General features: G+C 47.3%; 1 protein-coding gene across 1 annotated transcript in view; it reads left to right on the top strand.

The window, feature by feature from the left end:
• LOC146831257 (lectin-like) overlaps positions 1-26,560 on the top strand; it is a 201,384-nt gene that overhangs the window by 84,985 nt on the left and 89,839 nt on the right. Inside the window, exon 4 of the mRNA XM_085604122.1 lies at positions 11,394-11,534. Within this exon, the coding sequence (XP_085460248.1) occupies positions 11,394-11,534 (141 nt within the window). The remainder of the gene's footprint in view (positions 1-11,393; positions 11,535-26,560) is intronic.

Raw genomic sequence — 26,560 nt, 5'->3', positions numbered from 1 at the left:
TAGACCTGGCATCCTTAGTGTGGTTTTACCCCTAACTTTTGCCTTCAGACTTCCTGTTTTTGCTGACTTTGTTTTTACTGGCCTTAGGACTCTTCGTGCTTTACCACTGCTAACCAGTGCTAAAGTGCTTGTGCTCTCTCCTTAAAACATAGTAGAATGCCTTATACACAATTGTCATATATTGAATTTACTTGTAAGTCCCTAGTAATGTGGCACTACCTATGTTCAGGGCCTGTAAATAAAATACTACTAATTGGGCTGCAGCACTAATAAAACCACCAACTTAAGTAGTACTTTAAACATGTCTCAGGCCTGCCAATGCAGCCAGTGCGTGTGCAGTTTTAAATTGCTATTTCTACCTAGTAAAATAAACCTTTTACCAGGCCCAAACCTTTCTTTTTAATACATGTAAGCCACCCTAAGGTAGACCTTGGCCAACCCCCAGGGCAGTGTATATTGTAGTTAAAGAGTTGGACATGTACTTTTAAAATGTACATGTCCTCGGAGTCACTAATTCAAGGTTTACCTCTCCCATAGGATAACACTGGAATGGCCTTATTACATTTTATAAGTTTAATTTCCAAATGGGAAGCAGTAACCCCTTCATGTTTGGTGTCTCTGGAATCACAATTTAAAATCTTAACTTATGGTGAAGTTGGATTTTAAATTACAATTCTAAAATTGACACTTTAGAAAATTGCCATTTTCTTGCCTTAGCCATTTGGTGCCTGCAGCATGTCTCTGGTTCACATGACTTGGTATGGGCACAGTTGGGCTATGTGTGTTCCACCTAGACAGTCACACACAATGGGGAACATAGGTGTGACTGAATGGGGCATCACTGGCAGGATTGGAGGGAGGAGCTGTGCCCAGCCCCATCTAGACTTGAATAGGCTGTGTCTTTTCTACCCACAAAAAGCTGCATACCCTGTGTAGTTAGTCTGGAGCCGGGGCCAGGAAGGGGGGCACCTATGCATTCAAAGGCATGCCACTAGAAGCCTCTCCCCACTTTAAAGGCACAACTTGTATAAATACTGTACCTCAGACACCACTACTTCAGTACACTTTGGGACCTGTGAGTACTCTGCCAGGAAGAAGGAATAATGTGCTGCTAACAGCACTGCCGATCTGCCAGAGTGTTGCTCTGAGGGAACTGCTACCCTGGTTTACCAACCTGCCACCTGCAGCCCTCCCACCTGGGTGAGAAGGAATGCACCTGCATCTCCAGCCCCAGCTATCTCTGTTGCTCCTGTTGGCCCTGTCATTGTCAACCCATCAACCTAGTCCGTGTCCTTCCTCTCAGGTTTTGTTTCTGCTCACAGGTTTGCCCTGATCTCACCTCTCCCGCTATGGTCTTTGGTGGTTTACTATTGCTCCCCTATTCTAACAGACAGGATGGAGCCACCTGTTTATCCTAACTTATTTTCACCAGACAGGGCGGGGTCACCCGTTTACCCAGACTTGTTTTCACCAGCTGCCTGTTTACCCAGACTTGTTTTTACCAGTTTCCATATGCAAATACTGTTTCTTACATAACAGGATGGAGCCACCTGTTTTTTCAGACTTGTTTTGGCAGCTTTTTAAACTCTTGCCACCTTTATAACTGGAAAAAGCCGTACAGTTCACATTGTTTTGACATCTGTTGTTTTTATAAAAGACGTGCCTCTAGCATAACCGGAAGGAGCCATACAGTTCTAGACCATTCTTGTGTCATAGAGGTATTTATATAAATGCACACTTGCATCAGAAACCTGCTCGGCTTTGTGGATGGTGGAGAGAAGAGCTGCACTCTACTCACTGTCTCAGAAACTGAGAATACTTACCAGATCATCAACTTCCAGCTGGAATTTCCGAGACCTGATGCAAGCTGGAATCCCTGCTGAGCTCAGCACTGTTTCACTGGCCGTGTGAAAGGAAAACAACAAACGTCAAGTAAGCTGATTTAAACTGCTCTCAAGGAGGTTCTTCAGTGCAGATAACATTTGATTAAAGGGGGAATCAGCTTTGGCTGAATGGAAGCGATATCCAAGGCTAGTGGTCTGTGACTCATACAATTGCACTAAAATGATTTGGATTTTAAAACTTGTTTGCAGGACTCTTGAAACTGGGCATGTGTCACATTTGCAATTCAGAATAAAATCCAAGAGGATTGCCCTCATTAGGAGAAGATTGCTACTAATTTAAGACTAGAGCCAGATCCTCAAAGAACTATATTGACATAGTCTCTGAAAAAGGTAGATGATTAACATTAAAACAAGTAACAGCATAGAACAGTAAATTATTGAAGAGTACTATGATGCTCCTAGTAATAGTGGTTCGCTCTTTTAGAATACGTACCTTGAAGCAGGTGGTCTACTACAGAGGGCAGCACTTGATGAAAGGGGGCAACCAGATCTCCAGAAGCTGAACTGCCATTGTTTCTTCTGTCATTTTGTCCCATCCCCCTAACCCCCTTTGAAGTCTCTTGCTGGTTGAGTGTTGTAACCGTAACATCAAGAGAAGGGATAGTAGAGAGAGGAGGGGAGGCTACACATCGTCCCTGTGGAAAATCTTGGTCTTTAGGTTAGTGGCAAGTATCACACCAGTTGGCTGGAATCCTGATTAGGACCCGAAGGGATATGAGGCTTCCAACAACCTTGCACCTGCGCCTAAAATCTGCCCTCTGTGAGTCTACCCTGCCAAGAGGTGCCTTCCCAGTCCTAGATCCTTGAGCTTAAGGAGCTCTGCTAACCTGTGGATCCAGCGGAACTGATGCATCTCCTCTGCTGCACAGCGCAAAACTAAGCAGAACCGCTGCCCCACCACTGCTGTGTTGATTGGACCTGTCGCAAAGATCTGCAATGCATTGCAGCCTCATCAGAGCCACCACTGCCAGGTGCATCCTTGGTGCCGGACCTCACATCCTTCATCGAAGGAAGCCTTGAAAACAACTACGAACTCCGCATCACAATCTCGCAAACTTCTTGGAACCGACATGTTGCCTTGACTACGCGCCGCATCCTCAATGATGGACTGCACATTGAAGCATTATTGATGGGATCCTCAACGATGAGGCAGATCCTCACATCACAGCAGCAGAGCCGACACATCTCTTTGGCCGCATGACGCATCCCAGCTCCATGCAATGCTACGCAAACCAGAATTTGATGGCAGGAAGAAATGGTACTGTGTTCAGTGCGTCCCCATAGTCGGCCTGCGCTCATTGTGTTCGGCTTGAACTTGTGACTTTGTCCCTGTCTTGAATGAACCAATATCCACAGGTTGTGTTTTGTGCTTTTTTAGCAATATTTCTACTAAAATCTATAAAATTGAATATCTCCAGTTATACTGATTGGATTTTTGTTGTTTTGGTCTTGCTCTATTTATTAAGGAAAGATCTATTTTCTGAATGGGCTCACTGCACTGCTTGAATCCATACCATGCTCCATCGCGGTTGGCCATATTTTTTTACTTTGAACCAGTCTCGCACATCTAGTAGTCTGCAGTTGATGCTTTGACCTTTTAGGTTCTAGTTTCTACTAAAATCTTTAAAAATTTATATTGAGATTTTACTCTTTAAATTATTGTTGTTTTGGTGTCAAATAATGTATTGAAATGTACTCTATTTTTCTAACTTAGTTTGGGATCCTTTTTTATGTGGTGATTCTCACTTTATTACTGTTTGAAGTGCTGCACAAATACTTTACACATTTCCTTTAAGTTAAGCCTGACTGCTCAATGTGAAGGTTAATTTCAGGTTTGCTTGTGCCTTACCCTGACAAGGATTGTGGTTGCTACTTGACCAGAGCTCACACCCCAGTCAACCAACAACCCAATTTCTTTCATTGGTGATCAGCGGTGAGGATCAGGACTTGTGTACGTGCAATGCCATGCAGTGATTTGGTGTACACTACCATCCCATATCTGAGACCAGTTCGAGTTTAAATTCTCCCTAATTGGCCTTTTTGATTTTTCTAAATTCTCTCTCTGGCTGTAGTACCTGAATCCACCTCTTCAAGCATGGAGTCCTGCACTATGGCCCAGCTTAAGAAATTCTGCAAAGAGAGGGGACTGCCATATAAGAGCAACACCAGGAATGTGGAGTTCTGAGGGCATGGACAGAAGCCCATCAGTCACGGGTTGAAGCCACAGGAGAGGATAATGGAATGAAAGGGCCTGAAAGGGATCTTCCTGAGTTACCACCTGCAGTTGAGGGGGATGACTTGACCCCTGAAGTGGAGCCTCCTGCCAGGACAGGGAGCAGTGTCTTTCCCCACAGCCTGTCCCCAGAGGAGGGAGAAGAGGGCAGTCAAGCTGCAGATGGCCCCATTGTAGATAGAGGAAAGTAAACTAGCCATGGAGGAGAAGAGTCCAGCAGTGATGGTAGCAGCATTTCTACAGTGCCCTCTGGAGACAAGAAGGTCCATATTCCCAGGGGCCTGATGCCTGCTTTGTTGTGGGGGACAGTACTAATAAGTAGTTTGAGGCTTATGAGATTGCTTTAGAGATGCACAGTTTCCCTGAGGGGGATTGAGGGCCTACTCTGTGGAACCACATCCCTAGTGAAGGGTGGGACACCCTACTGGCCCTAGAGAAGGGGGGCATGATGAGGTATTCTCCCATGAAGGAAGCCTGTATCAGGAAATATGGTGCTACCCCTGAGAAGTATGGGCAGAATGTTTTGGATAGCCAGAAACTGCCCCAACAGACCTTGGTGGATTGTGTGGATTTCTTTCTATGGCACTGGATGGTTAGGTGAAAGGCAGTGAAGTAAAATATTATCAGGGCTGTACAATTTGCTTGCAAAGGCGCTCATGTTCAGTCTTGATTTTGCAGATCCATGCCAATACTTGATTGACAATAAGCTCACTGATCCCAGGGAGTTTGCTAAGGAGGCAGACTGCTAGTCAGCACCAGGGTCCACAAGAAGGTATCTTGGGTGGATCACCCAGTGGAGGCTCCTCTACTAAGGTGGAGGAGAGTCGCCCCACTACTTCTCGCAGTGGAAAAAAAGGAAAAATAAAATGATAACAATTCAACCTTATTATCATTTTATCTGTTCCTGCTGTGGAGTCTTGGCAGGGCAGATCTGCTCTGCTTTCAGAGCAGGGGGAGAAGTGGTGGTCACTAAGTAAGTGCACATGAATATTCCCCACCCTGGCTGCCTTATAGCCTGGGTGGAGAACATGCTCAGGCTCCCATACCCTGGTTGAGTGCGGAACCACAGCACTCAGGCCAATCACAAAACTGCATTGCAGCATTGTGATTGGCTATGGGAAGCCTGGGCTCTTCCTGCTTTCTGTTTGCACAGAAGATGCCGGGAAGAGGAAGGACAGGATGGAGGAGAGGTAGTGTGCACCCTGCCGGAATGCCCACAGGTAAGTGATTTTTGTTATAACCCCCTCTCGCCCCCCTGATCCCTGCCCCACTGCTGCTTCCTAGGAGCAGCTGCCACTGGGATCACCAAAAGGGTGGGCAGGGTTTCCACCAGAAGAAGGAGGGGGAGACAAAAATAAAACTATGGAGTTCTCGATAGGCCCCCAAAATAATTCCATAAGTAAGGACTCCCATCCCCAAACTGAGAAGAAGAAGTGGTTCCCTGACAATAAGTCATCAGGAAAGGCACCCTCAAGTGCTATGAGTACCAACAGGAAGGGCACTTCAAAAGGGTATGGCAGGTATCCCAAGCATACATAGCCTCTCACTGGTGGGCAGACACTGTGGCTGGGTAGTATAGTGCTAGGGGAGATTGTCCCAGCTAGTGGGGGGAGTGTAGAGGTTACCCGAGAGACACTGGAGCCAGCATCACAACCATCAGATGTCATTTGGTGACCTCAGAGCAGGTAGCCCCTAATGTATCCCACCATGTTGTTGCAGCTGACAACCATGAGACTCACTATCCAGTGGCTCTAGTTCCCTTTGAGAGGGGTGAGGGTCTCAGGTTTCTCAATGGTAGCTGTGAGTTCATCCATGGCTGTGGATTGACTGCTTGGCAATGACCTGGAACACACATCTGAAATGAGGCCGAGCTATGGTAATATTTGGAGATTAGGGTTGCTTGAGTGGGTTAGCATGGCCACACAGTAAATGGCTGGCCAAGAGGGTGGTCACGAGGACCTGGAGCTCCCCAGGGATTCTCCCATCTGGCAACAGGAAGGGGATCTCAGCGGGAAGGAGTTCTGTTAGGCACTGATGAAGTGCCCCACTTTCGAGGGGCTACGGCATCAGGCCCTGACAGTTGCCAATACCTCTGTTGGTCTCCTGAATTACTGGAAGGGCAGTCTCCTGTATAGCGAGACTAAGGTTTCTGAGCCTCGGTAAACACATGTGTGGCTGGTCCTCCAGTGCCACATGGCCTTCCTACTGGAGTTGGCTTATGATATACTCCTGGCAGGTCATTTGGGGCAAGACAAGACATTTGACAGGCTTGTCACCCACTTTTATTGGCCTCAAATGGGGAGGCCCTCAGATACTTTTTGCAGGTCCTGTCTCACCAACCAGAACAGTGCCAAATCAGGAGGGTAGCAATAGGTTCCTCTACAACGTTTCCTGTTGTTGCCACTCCCTTTGAAAGGATGAACATCAACATTGTCGGTTCGCTGCAACCCAAGACGACCATGGGCAGCAGGTTCCTCTTGGTCTTGGTGGACAATGCCACCTGATACCCAGGGGCTATTCCTCTGAGAATGGTGACTGCACCTATAGTGACCAGGACACTGTTGGGGATATTTTCATATGTGAGGTTTAGTGTAGGGTGTCAGCCTCTCCTCTACACTGATGCTAGAACAACAGAGACTGCCGCCAATTGTTGGGACAGTTTGCCTCTTTATTCTCCCTTACCCCAGGACTCACTACATGGTGTACCCATGATATTGACACTGGGGACAGCACACTGGTGAAGAGTAAAATCTACTGGTTGATAATTTGAGAGCTAGCATTATTGAAGAAGTTTCCAAGACTCTGGAGTTACCCCTCAAACAGCTCTTGGTCCAGCCCTTCCATTCTCCCATGAAGGAAGCCTATATCAGGAAATATGGTGATACCCCTAAGCATTTCTGTCACCCCAGAATGTAGCATCTGTGTTGATTACCAGGGGCTCAAAGTGGTCACCAATAGTGACCCCCCCCCCCCCCAATTAGCAGAGCTGATGAGCTCATAGATCGGTTGGGAGCTGCCAAGTTCCCCAGCACTTTTGACTTAGTGTCTGGGTACTGGCAGAGTGCCTTGACCGAGGGGGCTAAAGAGAGGTCTGCGTTCTCTACCCCAGACAGACACTTCCAGTTCTGGCTAATTCCCTCTGAGATGAAGAACGTACCTCCTATCTTCAAGAAGTTGGTCAACCAGGTGCTGGCTGGGTTTAGGAACTTCAGTGCCGCCTATCTAGATGACATTGCAGTCTTCAAACCTAGCTGGGAGGACCATTTGTACCACCTCAGAGAAGTGTTTCAGGCTCTGCAGAGGGAAGGCCTGATTATCAAGGCCAGTAAGTGCAAGATGGGGCAAGGTTCAGTGGTTAGGTGGGTTGCCAAGTGAGAGGTGGCAAGGTGCAGCCCCTCCAGGCCAAAATCCGTACCATTCTGGCTCAGGAACACACTAAGACCCAGACAGAACTGAGGGCCTTCCTTGGCCTCACTTGTTATTATAGGAGATTCACCAAGGGGTCCGATATCATTGTTGCACCATTGACAGAGCTGACTTCCAAGAAGCAGTCACATCAGGTGATCCGGACAGAGGCGTGGCAGAAAGCTGTTGACACCCTGAAGGAGGCTCTGTGCACAGCACCCATGCTCAAGCAAGTTTAGGGAAGTGCTCGTTTTAACTGAGATGGTGTGAGGGATAACTATGGGTTCACAACTGTGGTTTGATGGTTGGAGGGTTGAGGGTGATTTTCAATACTGTATGTTTTCATCCAGACTTTTAGGGAAATGGGTATAGAGAGGGTTTTTCTTTGTAATTTATATTTGGTTGTGAGCAGTTGTTACAGCTTATTGTGTTGTATTTTTCAGAAACCCCTGACGAAGAGCATTTAGCTCGAAATGCATTGGGTCACATATAAAGGGCTGACATTAATGTTTTATTGAATTACACGTGCCGCTGTGTAGAAGCCTGGAATGGAAAGCAGCTGCATTTGAAAATGTGCAATAAACGCTTTAATGGAATCTCGCTGTCTCCGTGATATTTACAAGGAAGAATTCGTTTAAAAATGGCGATTTAATGGTCAAGTTTTGGATGAAGTATTAATGAATTCATTGGACTGTAAAGGGAAAAGGTCCCATTTATAGCAGTGCGCCAATCTTGTGCGTCAACTACGCGCTTTTTGTATTGTCGCTTGTGAACACAGTGACCTGGGATGGGTCCCTAAGTGGAGCGCACGCAAACCAGAACATTCATCTACTTTCGGATTACTTATAAGGGAAGGAGTGCACTCTTATTCTGATACTCTTGACTTTTAGAAAGTTGGCATTTTCTTGTATTAGCTATTTGGTGCCTGTAGCCTGTCTCTGCGTTGCATGACTGGGGCGAGTGACAGTCGGGCTTTGTGTTTTTCTCCTAGGCAGCCACACACAATAGGGAGCTTAGGTGTTGATCGGATGTACTATAACTAGCAGGATGGAGGGATAAAGCAGGCCCAGCTCCATTTACACGTGAATAGGATGTGTCCTATCTCCACACATAGGGCTGTATACCACTTGCATTTAGTCTGGAGCCTGGGCCAGAAAGGCAGGGTACCTGTGCATTTATTTCAAAGGCAGGCTTCTGGAAGCTTCTTCCCACTTAAAAGGCACAACTGTGTATAAATACTGGACCTCATACACCACCAATTCAGTACACTGTCTATCGACCTGTAGATACTCATCGAGGAAGAAGGACTGCTGTGCTGCTACAAGGACTGCCACTCTTCAGGACTGCTGCTCCAAAGGAACTGCTGCCCTGCTGTGCTGACCGCTTGCCTGTTGCTCTCTTGCCTGGCTGAAAAGGACTGGACCTGCATCTCTTGAACCCAGAGTAACTCCAAGGGCTTGTTGACTGGCCTTCTGATCTGATGCCTCAGAACCATAACTGGCATCTAACAACCTTGCACCTGCACCTAGACTCTGCCTCTTGTGAGTCTTTCATGTCAAGTGGTGCCACCCCAGTCCTGGACCCTTGGAAGTGGGCTTATGGTGCTCTGCTAACCTGTGGATCCAGCAGAACCAACAAACTGCCACATGGATTGAACCCATTGCAAAGACCTGCAATTTATCGCAGCCTCATCAGAACTGCCACTGCGCGAGACATCCTCAGCACAGACCCTCACATCCCTTGGCATCCTCTACCGTTCATTTGTCCCAGGAGTTTGTGCTACCATTCCTTTTCCATGTCCGTCTACAGTGCAAGGGACACTTTTGCATACTATAGAGATCATAGAGCCCTTGAAACAACACCCTGTTTTGGAAAGGTGAACTTTCTCTTTGTTACTTTTGGCTTATCCAACAAGGGCCACCACTCTACTACTTCAACCATAAATCGTTATAAATGGATGGAATTTTCGCTGTCCATCAGATTTTTGTAGTCAACCTTCCTACTGACATAGCGAGATGCTCCACTCAGGTTATGTCCTCCTCTTGGATAGCTTTCAGGAGCACCTCTTTAAAACATACCTGTGCTGCTGCAACCTGGTCTTCCCTTCACACATTGATTACTCTCTTCAGATTAAAAATGAGGAGGTTTTTTCTCCTGAATTTGGGAAAGCGGTTCTGTCCTCAGCTCATTAAGACTTTTGAATTGGTTGATTTCATAAATCACTTGGATGTTTCATTACTTCTAGTGGCATGGTGTAATTTATTTTTTAAAAGCATTGGTATACGTTCAATAGAAAGGATTGGGACGAGTAAGATGGATGAGGTAGGTAATAGCTTGGCTACTTATCAGTAATCTTCATTACTACGAGTCATAGTCTTCCTCCTCACAGTCCTAGGTTCCCTTCCTACCTCCCTGTGAGAAAGTGGAAAGAGAAAATGGTGATATATTTTATTGCTTGATATGTCAGTCAGTTTAGGCTTTCCTTTATATGTCATAGATCATCCACTTAGTGGGGTGACAGATTGTTTGGTGCACAGTTTATTTATTTTTGCTACTGATGGATGAGAAACAAAGTGCTCTCTGACAAGGACTGGGACGAGGAAGACTATGACTCGAAATAATGAAGATTACTGGTAAGTAACCACATCATCAGCGCACACATAGAAACATATTTCAAGCTGACAAAGTAAGAAAGCCAAATACCTCGTCAATAGATTACACAAAGAAGGCAAAAGCTTGTAGCCTAGAGGCGCACCATTGTTAAGTCTTCTACTCTTAGAAACAAAAGTTGGCATAGTAACGGGCTGAATTCTGTCAGATATGAACAATTTTGCCAGAGAAACCAAGATATGTAAGAGTTTGCTGAAGGATTGAGATGCACTAAGTGGTTTGTCTTTCAGTATTGTAGTAGAAAACATATTCTACAGTACTAAAATGAAACTAATTGAGTGCACGTTTGACCAGCAAGGAACAGGGTTAAACTGTGTGCCTAATTAAAAAGATTAAAAAGTGCAGGAGTCAGAGTTCAGGCACAGCAGATACCTATGTTTTGGAAGTCAGACTCCAGACTTTCAAGCAGTATACGTTTAACTATGCTAATCATGGTATCATAAGTAGATCTGTTGAGCTGGAAAGTGTGATGTTTCTTTGTGGATGTATCTTCCTCCATCCTCCTATTGCAGGTCTCTAAGACCCCTTAAGAGATCCTTCCTCATGTGTCTGCTCTGGTTGAGGCTCCTGCCACCATGGCTAACAGCTAAAACCACCTCCAAGATGCTTCAAGCTAATAGAAGGCATGCGTGCGATTTGGAGATGGGTTTAAGTGGCCTACCTACCAGGCAGGGTCTTTGCTTTTGATTTTTCCCCTACCTTTGTCACATGCTTTTTGATGTATGAGAGAAACAAGGTAATCTTTAAATGTTTGGGGTGGCAGACAAGACATATTTTGGAGGACATCATACTTTGGTTAAAAAAATTGGCGTATCCTGTGGAATTTGAGAGTTTTATTTGCCAAACTGCTGCAAGGATGCTACTGGTATACCCCTTCAGGTGCCCTGTGATTTTGGCAAATGGGCCCTGAGAGTGGTACTTTGTTGTTCTGGTCAGTCTGCTTCTGTCAATTAGAGTTACTTTGCATACTTTTAACTCTGCACCTCTCAAAGTAATTGAGACTGCTGCTTTGCAATCTCTAACTTACTGAGTATCCACATAACAAAATAGGTTTCACCTGGCAGGTCTACAATTTGTGACCCTCTTCGACTGTAATGCTTGTCATGCCTGTATTCTGTGTCTACTGTGGTATTGCACTTTGCATCTCTTCCACATGCTGTAAGTAACGTTTGTTTCCTCAGATGTATTGCCAGAGCCTTACTCCCGGTGCCCATCTTGCTTCTGTGCACTCACAAAAAGAAAATAGTTATATTCAGCAGCTGGTATTCAACAGTGCAAAACGCAACCCTGAAATATGGATTGGTGCCAGTGATAAAAATCAGGTAACTGCAGTCGGAAGTGCAAGAAAGTTTGTGGTACATGTGCTTCTGCTATGCTAAAATAAAATATTTACTACACTGAAAAGTAACATTGGAGAATAAACTGATTATACATAGTTTATGTTATTAGCTTTGACCAAATGTGACACACACAGCGTTTATTTGAGCTGGTGGTGGCATGTGGGGCCCACAGACACTTATTTTTCCTTATCAGACTTTGGCTCAGATCAAGAGAGAGAAAAAAATAAAGAAGGTAGAACAAAAATCCAGAAAAACAGTGACCAAGAAAGAAAGGAGGGATGCAGAAGAACCTGAAAGAGTGACATAAATAGGCAGGGAACATCTAGTGGCAGATTAAAGAGTTATCACAAGGTGGGATCAAGACTACACAGCCTTGGTATTCAGCACCCAATGTTACCTTCAGATCCTCCTTGCTCCATTGGAAGCCTCCCCGATCAGCCACCCACCATCTGAAAACAGCTCACGACACAGAACACCATGGACATCATAATCTCCATCCACTCTGGAGCACCCACAGGCCCCTGCCCACACCACCTCTTCAACCTCAGAAGCAGGGTTGTCAGCCATCAACTCACAATCATCCTCAATGCATCCATCATCACAGCCACCTTTCCTGCTGCTTGTAATTTCTAATTTCTAATTTAAAATACTTGTAAAGCGCAGCATACACCTTGCGGTTTCTTGGCGCTGGGGAGATCGGCAACTGAGGTGAAAACAAGAAGACCAGGGAAAGAAGAAAGAGAAATTTGAAGGGGTTTAAATGGGGAAGGCTTGGTTAAAAAGGAACGTTTTCAGATCCCTGCGAAAGGGGAGATACTGGGTGGCAGACCGGAGGTGGTCAGGGAGTGAGTTCCAGAAGGTTGGAGCTAGGGTGGAGAAATTAGCCCCGCCCCACTTTTTGCGAGTGAAGCGAGGGATCTGGAGGAGGGACCTGGAGGAAGATCGAAGTTCTCTTGTGGGTAAATAGGACTTGATAAGTGAGGAGATGAAGGCAGGGGCGGAGCCCTGGCGGGCCTGGAAGACCATGCACCCGATCTTGAATAGGGCCCGTTCCTTTATGGGGAGCCAGTGAAGCTCTCTAAGAAGGGGGGTGGAGTGGTGATAACGAGGGAGGCCGTACACAAGCCGAGCTGCTTGATTCTGGACGGTCTGGAGTCTACGCAAGCTGGAAGCGGGGACACCGTGATAAAGAGCGTTTGCGTAGTCCAATTTTGATATCACGAGTGCGGCCATAATAATCTTAAGTGCCTGGGGGGAAAAGAAGCGGGAGACAGTGCGGATAGTGCGGAGAGAAAAGAAGCAGGAGGACACCACAGAACTGATTTGTGAGTGGAGAGTGAGTTGGTTGTTTATTTTGACACCAAGTGTTTTGACTGTGGTGGAGGGGGTCGGTGCAGGGCCAAGAGAAGGGGGCCAGAAAAGAGAGTTCCAGGGACTGGATGAACCACCGGTGAGAACCAGCTCGGTTTTATCCGGGTTCAGCTTAAGGTGGTTGTGGTTCATCCAGTCGCTGATGAATGTCAGGATTGACTGGAAATTGGAGACCGAGAGAGGAGAGGGGGACAGATCAAAGATGAGCTGGAGGTCATCCGTGTAGTTATAGACGGTGACCTCCAGCTGCTGTAGTGCAAAGATGAGAGGAAAGATGTAAAGGTTGAAAAGTAAGGGGGAGAGCGAGGATCCCTGGGGAACACCGCAAGTGACAGGAAGGGGAGTGGCCGTGAAGTCGCCTAACCGGACCGCCTGAGTGCGTTCCCTCAGAAAGGAGGAGAGCCAGATCAGAGCTGATCCCCCGATACCGGCCGCCTTGACACGGGTGAGTAGGATGGTGTGGTCCACCGTGTCAAAGGCGGCGGAAAGATCAAGGAGGACCAGTGCCTGGTGTTTATTTTCGTCCAAACCCTTTCTGAGTTTGTCCAAGACTGAGACCACGACTGACTCGGTCGAATGCCTGGGACGGAATCCGGCTTGGCGGGAAGCCAGTCCCCCGTTTGCCTCCACATGGGCGCTGAGCACCGCGGTAACATGGCGTTCCATCACCTTGCCCAGGAAGGGTAGCAGGGAGATGGGGCGATAGTTAGCCGAGATAGAAGAGTCAGCGCCAGCTTTCTTCAGGATGGGCACTATGGTAGCTGCTTTAAGCGAATAGGGCACTACGCCCTGTGCCAGGGAGCTGTTGAGGAAGGCAATGGGGGGGTCAGGGCAGCTGGAGTATATTTGCTGCAGGACTCGTGCTGGGCAGACGTCCGCAGGAGATCCCGACTTCACTTTAGGGAGTATCTCCAGAAAAGAGTCCTGCGTGAGGGGGGGGATAGAGGTAAGAAGGTGGGGGAGGGGAGGGGGGGCGGGATCGACGAAGGCAGAGGAGGGTGGAGGGATATTAAGCTTGATGGTTGCTATTTTGGCCAAAAAATAGATATTAAGCTGGTCGCAGAGAAGTTGGGAGGGAGGAATAATGGGCGAGGTTCGGTCTGAGAATGCCAGGTCATTCACTATCTCGAAGATTACCCTGGGTTTGTTTTCGGCAGATGTAATTTTAGACGAAAAGTAGGCGGACTTGTAAACATGCAGAAGTCAAACTTCTCCTCAAGAAACCATCCACTGACCCCAGGAAACTCCAGAACTACCGCCCAATCTCACTGCTCCCTTTTCCCACCAAAGTCCTCGAGAAGGCCATCAAACTGCAGCTCACCTAACACCTAGAGAGAAACAACCTGCCCAATACCTCCCAATCCGATTTTCATGCCAACTACAACACCTAGACTGCCCTTGTTACCTGATGACATCCTCGCCCTCCTCGACAGAGGAGAATCGGCAGCCCTGATCTGCCTCGACCTCTCTGCAGTGGTCAACACGGTATCCTACCACACACTTATCAAGAGACTGCACCACATCGGGGTCCAGGGAGATGCCCTCAGATGGATCGCATCATTCCTCATGGAAGGAATGCAGAGAATCCACCTACCTTCTCCTCAGATCCCAAGAGCCCAATTTGCTTAGCCCTCAAGGTACACCCCTACTCCCTACCCTCTTTAACACCTACATGACATCCATAGTTGACATCATCCAAACCCATGACTTGGCCATCATGTCCTACGCCAAAGACACCCAGCTCACCCTCTTGCCCTTAGCGTAGCCCCACCACCATGAAGACCAACCTCCACAACTGCACGAGGAACTTCGCCGACTAGATGAAGATCAATTGTTGGAAGGTCGTCATTGGCAAGACAGAAGGGCTGATCTTTAGCAACAACACCTCTCCTTGGGACGAGACCTGGTGGCACACTGAACTCGGACCCACTCTCACACTGACAGACCACGCCTCCAACCTCAGCATCATCCTGGACATCAAGCTCTCTATGAAGGGGCAGATGAACGCATTCTCATCTGCCTGCTTCCACACTCTACTCATGCCCCAAAATATCATCAAATGACTCCCCATCAGCATGAGGAAAACTGTCATTCAAGCCCTAGTAACCAGCCGCTGGACTATGGCAACACACTGAACGCAGGAACCATCACCAAACTCATGAAGAGACTACAGACGATACAGAACTCAACAGCCAGACTAATCATCAACCTGCCTAAACTGACCCACATCAGCCCAGACCTCAGGAACCTCCGCTGGCTCCCCATCCAGAAATGATGCCAATTCAAGATATTGACAAACATGCCTACAAAGCCCTCAATGACCTGGGACCAGCATACATCAACCACAACCTGAACTTCCACCAAATATCCAAAGACTTTAGCGCAGCTGCCCTTGTACAGACACCGCACATCCACCGGGCTGCAGGGAAGGCGGTTCCTTCTCCTACCTTGGCCCCAAGTCCTAGAACGACCTTCCCCTCCACATCCGTACATCACTGTCTCTGACAGATTTCAGGAAGAGACTGAGCCCTGCATCCTAGTGCCTGGAGACCCTCACTGGTGATTAATTGCGCTATAAAAATATTGATTGATTAATATTCAATAGCACTGGCCGCAGGCTTATGAGCAAAACGTTGGGACCCAGGCTTATCCTTTTACAAATGAGGTACTGCATGCACAAAATAGCTTCACTAGAGCATAATCAACTATCAAGTAAACATCGTTATGGTGATTGCAAATCCCAGTTCTCTTTTGGTATACACTTGTGCTAAAACAAATATCATCCACATAATTATATTAAACATTAAAAATCCTCGAAGATGCAAGTGGCAGAGGAATCCTGACTAAATTACTTTAATAGCCGCTATTTATGGTTGCCTCGCTCTGGATTTGCCATACATTGGCATTTGCAGAAGCTGGCCGTAAGGGAAGTTTGTGGCAACAGGTTTAAACAAGTGATTTCTGCCAGAGGAATGGTTCACTGGCTATCTGTTAAGAGGAGGGACCAGTTCAAGAGGCTACGTATGATGCATAAGAACTACTAGGGCCTTGATAAACCATGCCTCAAGAGCAGAATCTTTTGACATGGTAGCCTATGGTCCTGCGCTCTAGCTTTCATCTACTGCTTCACGTTCCAAAGTTAAAGGTGAGGAGTGGTAGGTGGGCATTACCTTGGCCTGAACACATGGAACACACCTCCCATTCATTTCAGAAAATTGTCTTATTATTTTGCCACCAGAAAGGCATTGAAAACAGTACCATTTTGATGAATGTCTTTATCTGATCCCTCTCATGGCTCATTGTCAAGATTTCACTGAACGCCATGATGCTTTCAAGTGAATGAATGATTTATTAGTAAATAGGTAAGCATTTTATTATTCAAATCTAGATTCAGACTTGGTTTACCCTGGCTGCCTACCAGTATCACAAAATTAATATAAACATGGGACACACTGAGCCAGTACGTCATACTTTTTTGCACTTCAATGAGAAGTTCTACCGCAGCAACTTTGCTGTTACTATCAATGACAGGACCAAACTTAGGGCTCTAAAAGTACTGGGTGCATATTCATAAAAATATTTGGAGTGCGGAGCTGCGCCAAATTTAGCAGCGCCGTGCTCTGACATTTTGAAAACGCAAGGATGCACCGTATTCACAAGAATACGGCGCACCCCTGGGTTTCCCCTAGCGTTGGCAAAAAGAAAGCTGCCCAGCGCTAGTGCTGACAGCTGCCGCTATGTTGCAAGCGTGCCTCTGCTGCAGGGACGATTGTTTATGTGCAGGAAGGAACACCTTCTTGCACATAAACAACCAATAATGGCGATTTGCTCTTTCTATGTGTGCTGCAGAATGCTGCATACATGGAAAGAACATAAAACGAGGAGAAATTATCAATTTCTCCTCGTTTTATGGGGCATATCAACAAGGGCTTTACCTCTGCTTTTTTGGCTTTAAAAGCCAAAAAAGCAGAGATAAAACTAGCGCCCTATCAACAACAGGGTGCTAACACGCAAATTTGCATGTTAGCACCCTTTTACTCTACGCTTCCCCTTGCATCTCTAATGAGATGCAAAGGGGGCGTTCCAGAGTAAAATAATAGGAGAAATGTCGCTAAGCGACATTTCTCCTATTATCAAGAATGTCGCTAACCCTGTTAGAGACAAAAAAAGCAGCGCTAACCGCGGTTAACGCTGCTTTTTTACGTCTGCTAATTTCAGACTTAGCCATGATATCCTATGGAAGGAGGATATCATGGCTAAGTTTGCCTGTCCCTATCAACAAGGTAACGTGAGATTATTGCTGGGTTTCCAGCGATAATCTCACGTTAGCCTGTTAGCGTGTAGATTTTTATCGCTATTGAGATAAGCGTTGCTAATAGCACGCTATCTCAGCGATAAAAATTCACGCTAGCCGGCGATAATTATCCTCACGCTAAGAGCGCTGAGCGATAATTATCGCCGGTTGTTGTTGATATGCCCCCTAGTTCTTTCTCTAACTCATATTTTATGGCATTAATTTTTGGTGCTGCCTCAGCCTTGTAAATCTGGGGCAGTGTCAGAAAGCAATGGGTGTTGCAGTGGAATGCCCACAGCAACACCCACTGCATGCCCAACTAGAGCAGCTGAGAAATTAGCAGCTATTAGGCCAGTTTGTGGGGTCCAAAGAGGTGTTTTAGTAAAGGGGTGACACAGGCCAATTCATGAGAGTCGGGTTCAGAACAGAATAATGCATCAACAATCACTCAAGGTGTGCTAGAGTCTAACAGCAAATAGTTATTGCGCACCTTAGGGGAAGTGGATCCCGCTGCAAGACAGAGGATTTACTGGGAAGTAGCTTCCCGGGGGGAACAATGAGGGTAAACTTCCCTCCGATATGAAAGAGAGTCTGCAGGAGGAAGCACTGCATATGTTGCTCTTGGGACAGCAGAACTTAAGTAGTTGAACTCCTATCTATGAAAACATCAGCAAAATGTTTGCATTTCACCACAGAGGATAGAAGGACCCAACTGAGGTCCTCATTCACAGAGAGCCTCCACACTCTGGGCCGAGGTGCCGCTGGTGGCGGGATCTCTGCACCTCAGTTTCCCAGAGCAGATATTACTCCACAACTGCAGAGCCTCCCCCCGAGTGCGGAGGCTCTTTGAGATTTAGGCCCAGAGTCTTTACTTTTTTATTACAATTGACTCAAATGAAGGTTCACAAATAGAATTAGTCTTAAATTATTTCAAGAAGTTCTTACCTATAAAGGCCAGACCCTTGCTTTTCTTTTGAAATACTATTAGAGATAGTAGTTGTACTGAATAACCACAAACTGTCCATAATTTTCATGTTAAATAGTTGTAAAGATTGTAGACATGATAAAACTAAAAAGTACTGAGTTCACTAGTTTGTGCAATTTTAAAATCATGTATGACAAGAAAGGTAGCATTTGTACCTCTTTTGTTTTGCCCACATCATGCCAATAGTATATAAATATTCCAGAATGTGAGGAATTAAACAGAATGTGCCATGGGGAGCAATGAATATTGGGCCATATGTACTAACATATTTTTCCATAGACATAGAATTGGCAATTCCCTTTGATACATCTGTCCCTTTATTCCAAAAAGAAGACATTCATTTGAATCAAGTGAAATTCCTAGAAAACTATAACAATCATAAGTACACATGTCATGGAACAGTAAGCAGATACTCACAGTCAATGGTTTGGTAGATGAGTAAGGACTAATGATCCTTGTTTTTCACAGATATGTTCAGTCATAAGTGGTCAGTAAGTGGCAGAAATGTTAGTTTGGTACACAAAAGGTCTGTGGAAGAAACAGTAAACAAATTGATAGTAAGAACAAGAACTGGAGTTAAATGTATGATACGGTCCATATTACCATTTTAGGAAATGCTTGCAAAGCCAGATTTAACTGATGTGAGCCCACTGTTACCCAAATAAGGTGGATCACTAGATTTAGGGGTATATTCACAAGAACATGTGATAACTACCGCAAGAGTAGCTTAGCGCAACTCTCAACATCTCAGGCTATCGCGGGAAATTTATGCCATGCCAACCAAGTATTCACAACGCGGCGGTAGCATGCAATAGTCACCGGATAACACCTCAAATGGCCGCGCAAAAATCAACGCCACGCCGCAAAAATGTGAAACACGAATGCCAAAAAAGCTGCAATGAGGCCAATCGCGATACAAAAAGCAGTGAAAACCAGCGGAAGGCCAGCAAATCCCATGCATCTGCCGGAAAATGCACAATAAAAGCAACAAGAACAACACACCAGGAAGAATCCAAAGTGCTTAGCAACATGGATGCACCCTGACCCAGTGCAGAGGCCAACGCGAACCCCACAAGCCCCACAGACCACCATCAAGGAACAATGGGGTTGGGGAAGGCCAAGGAGAAGAGGGAGAGGAAGACGGGGTGCAGACTGCAGAAAAACAAGACCAGCATCACAGAGGTGACAGAACACTACCAGCAACTGACCCACAATCAGACTATCTTGAATGCAGACGGAGTGTTGAGGAGGCCAATGGAGGAGGCCAAGAGGTGCTGGCATGACATGGAAACCTAAACCAGGCACAAACCCGCTGCCAACAGGAAGGCAGCAACGGCGACAGTAGGTGGGAGTCCTGCGCCACAGGAGGAGCTGGAGGAAATGGAGGCCAATCATCAGTGTGGAGACAGTGCAAGGAGTTGGGAATCAAGACACAGCTCAATAGGACCTGATACAACAACAACGGGGTGAGGATCGAAAAGGGACTGGGGGGACGGGGAAGATGGGCACAATGGCACACATGCGCAACGATGTGTAGCACACTGCACAACCACAAATACCCAGGGACATGTCCCCCATCCCCGTGGCACACTGCAGCACACACACATAGCAATCACAGCACATCCCATGACAATGTGGCACAAAGTGCAACACCGACACTGCAGAACAGGGGACACAACTGGGTCCGCCCATGTGCAGACACCGGCCAATCAATATGGACAGAGGAGGGAACTGTGAGATGCATATGTACGGGTACAACCTCACATCAGTCATGTAGTCCAAATGTTCACTGTCCCAACTCAAATTGCCAGCACCACCCAAACAGTCATAATGTACATTGACACACAGTCTGCATGTCCACAAGAACAATGCGCCAACATAAATGTCAACACCATGTCAACATGCATCTCCCCTTCAAATTGCAGAGGGACAAATAACACCTCCAGCAGGTCACACCAGACAACCCATAAGTGATGCCAGAGACGACCACTACACCTTCGACACCGACGCCGTAAATCAACCCATGGACATCCCACGCAACCTACCACCAGGACCAGGGCAGACAAGCCACTTAGAGGAGAACCCAGCCCCTGCAACAGACCACACAGCATGAAGCACCCCAAGCACGGCTGGCATACAACACTTCACTGACCCACAAATGGCACACCAATGCCAGGTGTCAGAACGCCAAAAGGAGGTGGCCCAACAGGTGCGGGTGTGGTCCGAACCCATGGAAGGCGTAACAGAACACATACGTGGGTGTCCGTTACCCTTCAGGTAACACCTACACCCCACAAAGGAGACCCATACTGCCATCGAGACACTTGCAGATGCACATTCCCAGTACAGAACCACGCCCAGGGGCACGCACATATAAGTCACACACCCATGTTGGCTCTGCGTACAACGGCACAGTCCACTTCCCTTACGAATTGAGTGGGTGATGACACAGTTACATGTCCAAGCTCTAACCTGCTGCCTGCGGTGACATGTCTGCGTCCGCTGTACACAGCACGATGTAATGTCGTAGGTTCCAGGGCCCTCATGCATACAACAAGACCACAGGGACACATGCAGATATTATGTCGAACTGGCTATGGGCACATGCGCCCGTCCCCTTTATTGGCAGGGCCACATATACGGTGACACCTGTGCTGGATGTGTGTGGGATGGGTGCAAGCCAGCCCTCAGGGAGCTGGTGCTGGCAAAAAATACAACAGTTAACACAATGAATACGGAAACAGACAACACCAGCATTACAGGGACAACTGCATAGCATCATGGAGGTAGCCTGAGCAAGTCCAGAGGGCACACAATGAGCAAACAGAAGTGTCCATGAGTTGCAGTGCGCTGAGTTTGGGGCACCAGAGCTGAGGGCACTCATTCATATGAAGAGAATGTCTAGGATTCTGTCCCTTCGGGACCTGCATGATGCAGATGCAGTGGGGGGGTGAGGGGGTCGCACCTGCATCATCTTCATCATCGTCGTCCCAGGTCTCCCAGACCTCCTGAGGTGACATTGCTGCGTGAACCCACCACAGTACATAACCAACAGTAATGTACGATGATTCGTGGTGCACTGAGTCAGTGGCACCTGGAGTGCTGAGCAGGAGATCAGGCAGAAGATGACATCCACGACATATGGAGGCAACTCCGTCAATCTGCCAGTACGACCCTTCTGACACAGGCATTTTGCGGTCAGAGTCGGTACTGGCGGTGGTGGCATGTGCCTGCTGCGGTGATGCGACGTCCAGGCCGGTCAGGACTCGATTTGATGTGTGAGCCCTGGTGGGCCGCAATGGAGGCCAGAGGCTGTGGACAGCGCAGGGCTACAGACATATGGCGTTGATGACCCCAAGGCCATTGCTTCAGAGGCCATCCAATATCTCAGAAGAAGGGGTCCCGGGCATGACCAGCACAGAGTCAGTGGCCCCGGATGCACTGCGGCCGGCACAGGCACCCAGCCACGGGACAGTGACTTGCAGTGCAGTCAGATGGACCATGCGACCTGGGCGGGTCCTCATCAATGTCCGAGGTGCATGTTGCGGAGGGTTGCTAAGGACAGTGGAAGGTGTCCTCCAGGGCATGATGCAGAAGGTGGAAGCTGTCCGGAAGCAGCAAATGGAGGGGTGGAATGCCATGGCCTCATTTTCACAACAAAGTATCACCGCCTTGATGGCGATGACAACCCCAAGTCCATGGACACATTCACCACCAAAGTCCAACCAGAAAGTGTCCATGGGTCTCGGGTAAAAGACATAGTGTTACCGGGGCTGAAAGGGGATGCAGTCTGCGTTGAGGCCTGCACAATGACATCAAGTCAGCCATAAATAAATCAAGGCTGAATTCAAAATTGTATGTGATGTATTTGACAGCAGTGCAGGCCGGGGGCAGCGGTCATCAAGGGCCCACAGCCACGTATCATTGGGATGCTATGCACATGGTTGCTGCCACCTGATCGAAGGGAGTACAGTGAAGTAGAATCTTCATTATTGTGCGTACACGAACAATGTATTATCAAGACTCAGTTCCAAACGTGTGACCTACTTGTCCGTAGTGTAGTCCGAAGGCAGTAGTCAGCAGGGGACAACAGACATGTGTCGTAAGAATGCCATGCACAGAGTTGGTGGCACCACATCGAAGGGAGTACACTGATATAAAATCTGCAATGAACATATGTACTCTGCCATCGTGTAATCAAGACTCAATTCCAAATGTGTGACCTACTTGACCATGGTGTAGGCTGGAGACGGCCGTAAAGTACGTCAACAAGAAAGGACTAAAGCAGACCTGTGTCGTGGAGGCCGTGATGGTCTAAGGAGGCTGTCAAGGTCGCGGGCCTCGGGCTTGGAGCTTGCGCATGCATTGGGTGGGCCCTCCTTGACACCCGCCGGTGTCGGAAGGTGATCAGTGTGGCCTGGCTGGGGCAGGCCTGACGGGTTCGGGGTCCAGCGGGCCTGGGTACAGTGGGCACACAGTATCGCAGGCAAATCCGCTCATGAGGCTGGTGTTGACCTTGCGGCGTGGTGAGATGCGCCGCCCTGGCAGAGACGTTGGGCTTTCCGGAAGAGAACCACACCCAGGGCTACGTGCTTTTTATTCACACCCCTTTATTCACACCCCTATGCTGGCCTGGCATACGCCGGGCCATCCCACTCCGCTCACGCTTACGGGGGGGGTGCAACAGGCAACATTTACGTGAACTCTCCCACTGGCTGGGGTGACATGGTTGCGTCCACTGTCAACTACACTCCATACACCAGAGGTGTATGTCGCCATGGATATGGGTGTGTTCTGCATACTGCGGTCTGTCCAGCACATCTCTGCCACTCTTGGGCATTGTGTACTTTCCCAATCATGGTTCTCCTGCATCCTTTACACATGCCTGTTTGCCTCCTCTCTCCACATTCGGCTAGTGTGTGGCTGAGGTGCCATGCCGTTGATGTCTCACGTTCACGGCTTGCCCAGGTTACCATTGTGAGTTGTTCTGTCGTGTCTGGTGGGTTGGCATGTTGTTTTGTATGTTGGTTGTGATTTTGTAACATGTGCATTGCCAGGGTTGTGAGTTGCATGGTTGTGGAGTTGAGGTGAGTGGGGTGTTCATTAGGAACTTGCCAAGTGGCTGTGCATTTCCCTTGGTGCCATCCTAGGAACACTGGTTGCTGATGGACTGTCGGAGGATGAAGGAATCATGCACACTGGCTGGATATTTGCAGGCGACATTGGTGGAGGTACCACGGTGTTTGGATGTTGCCTGCACATTGATGTGAGATGTGTGCTTTCTGTTGTGTGATTGTGTGCTGTGTCACCAGGGGGCACAAGTAGGACATGTGTGCTGTGGATTGACCCCAACATGTGCGTGCATCCAGCTATGGCAAATGGTACTTGCTTGGTCTCCAGCGGATCCTGCGCATTGTGTTGGACATATAGGGACTGGGGTACCAGGCTGATGGTGATGTCCAGGACAGGTGTGAGGGACGTGGATCTGGCTGGCTGTGAGACTCCTCCGACTCTGGCGGGTGTTGTTAAGGGGGTTCCAGCAGACAACAGGAACAGCACAGCCAGCAGCTTTGTGTGGGGTGGGATGTTGGTTGTCCGCTGTGTTGGTGCCGTCGGCCTGTTGGGCGATGATGGTCAGGATGCGTAGGATGGTTGTCCTTTTGAGCCTGTAGTGGGCAATTACATTGTCAGCTGTTGGGTATGTGAGGCTGGTGCGTTTCCTGGGGTCCGCTGTCTTTGTCTGCGCTGCCTCTGTGGTGATCCGGGGGGTAGTTCCGGGTGGGGGTTGAGGTCCTGGGGTGGTAGTGGTGTGTGTTGTGGCCCTCTTGGGTGTCTGGGCCACATGACCAGTGGCTCCATGGCAACTGTTGCCCTTCCGATGTGGCTGTGGGTTGGGCTCCCTTTTGTGGTGCAGGCTGTCGTCCGATTTTGCACCAGGTGTGAGCAGGTGTTAGTTTCCGGGTGCTATCGTGCCTTATCGCCTGTTTTGTGTTCTTATCACCGATCTGGCTGGTCGTTGAGAATGTTGAGGTGTGGTGGTGTTCGCAGGTTTTCGCACGGAAACGCCTACTCTGCATCTCATTTGTGATAGTTACGGGGGTCATCTGTGACGATGTTTTTTGCAGCTGCTATCGCGGGTATACTTGTGCTGTGGGCTGTTAACATCAGCTTGTGATTGGGGCGATATGTTTATCGCAACTTTGGCTGCGATAAAGTGCTGTTAACTTGGCAATAGATCCTTGTGAATATGCCCCAGAGATTTGAAGATAGGAGCAACAATTATCCGTGTTATGCCTCATTTTCATTTTCAACTAGGAATAGGAGGTATTTACCATACATGGTAAATACCTAATCCTTGAGTAATTGTGTTTTCCACATGTAATTACCCATCGCTATTCCAACAAACGTGTAATGAAGGCCTTTGAAAACTTATTTTTTAAAAATCATTCATTTGTTTAAGGTTTTGATAACTATTTCCTTTCTTCTTTCTATGTTGGCTTCTACAATAAACCACGTGTTGGCTCTAAGGATTATCTTTCAGAATAGTTTGCAGAATAAAAATAGACTGTTACAAGGAATAGAAGCAGGTATTTCGATTAAAGAGGGACACATTAGATGTGATACTAACTGATAAATAGAATCTAGAAGTCAAATAGCAAACTTAAAACTTATTTGTGTTTCCACTATCTCCAAATGCAGGCCACCTACAAAGAAATTTGAAAATTGAACCACGTTTACAGCACATTGTGAACAAATGCCCATATATGTGTGAGCACTGTCTGGGTACCAGGGCCTCTAATCATGACAAAAGTCAATGGCTCATGTAATCTACAGTAGATAAGGCTTATTGTCGGCAATCGTTCTAGTAGTTGGTTCTCCCCTCTTCTTTAAAGCAGGCCTCCCGCGGCGTGTTTAATTTGCCTTTAAAAAAAAATATGACAAGAACTCGACCCCTGAGGTATTGGAGCACTTTACAAGGGCACCAGTTAAATTGCACAAGAACGCATTAGTTTCTGTAGTTTTCTTTTAGGCACGGGGAGGATGGTGAGCCGATGCTGAGACTCAAACCTGGTTCCACTGCTCCAGAGGCGGCAGTTCTGGCCATTACACCACATTTTCTCTCCTTAATTTCTAAACCACCTCTTAGTAAGCTTCCTTGAATCCTCATGGGCTATATTTTTCTTGTTCCAAGTCCATGCTTCCAATGATTCTGACATTTCTGTGTTCAGTCATTCTAGGAGTTCAGTTCTACTTTCAGAGAATTACATCAAAGAACCCTGAAGGCTTCTTTCCCACTAAAAGAAAACGTTCTGTATTGCACACTGTGAAGATGTATTTTCACTAGGTTCATTTGCTCTGGTATAAGTTAAAACGTGAAATAGAATGATCTTAGACCAGTTTGAGGGTTTCTGTCAAGTACAAGGACATTATTGAAGTTTTTAATATACTGCATTCTTATGATGAAAGTGCTCACTTCACCTTTCCAATTTTCACAGACTCAAAATGTCTGTTCTCTGTGTTCCTTCTTAACACATTGCTCATTACAATGTTAGCCACTCACTTCAAATGTGTATTGGACTGCAGATGTTAGCACTGCACCCGTTTGAAGTTTCAGCTTGTTTTATATAAGCCCGGGTCCAAATTTATCAATGTCATGCAATGCAACGCTCCAAGCCACCGTGTTGCGCTGCGTGAAAGGGAGCGGGCAGAAATGCATTGTATTTAACATTACATGGCGCATTCCTGCTCTCTGCCTGCACAGGAGAACAGACTGCTGCCTAGAGCCGACAGAGGCACCCTTACACCATGTTGCAAGGGTGCCTGCGTTGTAACCAGAAAGGGAGACCTCAGAGACATTTTACTCTTTGTAACTACAATGCAGAATGCAGAATGCAGCACACTTAGAAAGAGTAGCTAGAAAGAGTAAACAAGGAGGAGAATTGAAGATATTTCTCCTTGTTGCCCCTCTGGTGGAGAGGCATACAATTCCGACTCATTCCCAGGTCTACCAGTTTTGGGAAATCATAGAATGTGTCAGAATGCATGGGTGGATACGTAGAGAACCCATGCCCCACCCATGGCATGCCTCTCTGCTGCGGAGTAACGCAAGGAAGTGATTTGGGCTGCCTTGCGCTATTCTAGATTTATCAAGCCATGCAGGGTCACGCAAGGTGGCCTTCCATGGCTTGATAAAGCTCCTTTAGGTTTTGCGTTACTCTTGCAGCACTTTGTGTGGCGCAGGGGTGACGTGAAACCTTGATTTATATGAGCCACAGTGTATTAGAATTCCATTGATACACACAACCATACCCTGACCCATGGCACTGTATTGTTGCACATCATTTAATCTCGCAGAAT

Source organism: Triturus cristatus, chromosome 5_1 (genome assembly GCF_964204655.1).
Source record: "Triturus cristatus chromosome 5_1, aTriCri1.1, whole genome shotgun sequence".
Lineage (NCBI taxonomy): Eukaryota > Metazoa > Chordata > Amphibia > Caudata > Salamandridae > Triturus > Triturus cristatus.
The sequence above is the reverse complement of the archived record's forward strand: the minus strand, read 5'-3'. Positions and strand labels throughout refer to the sequence as shown.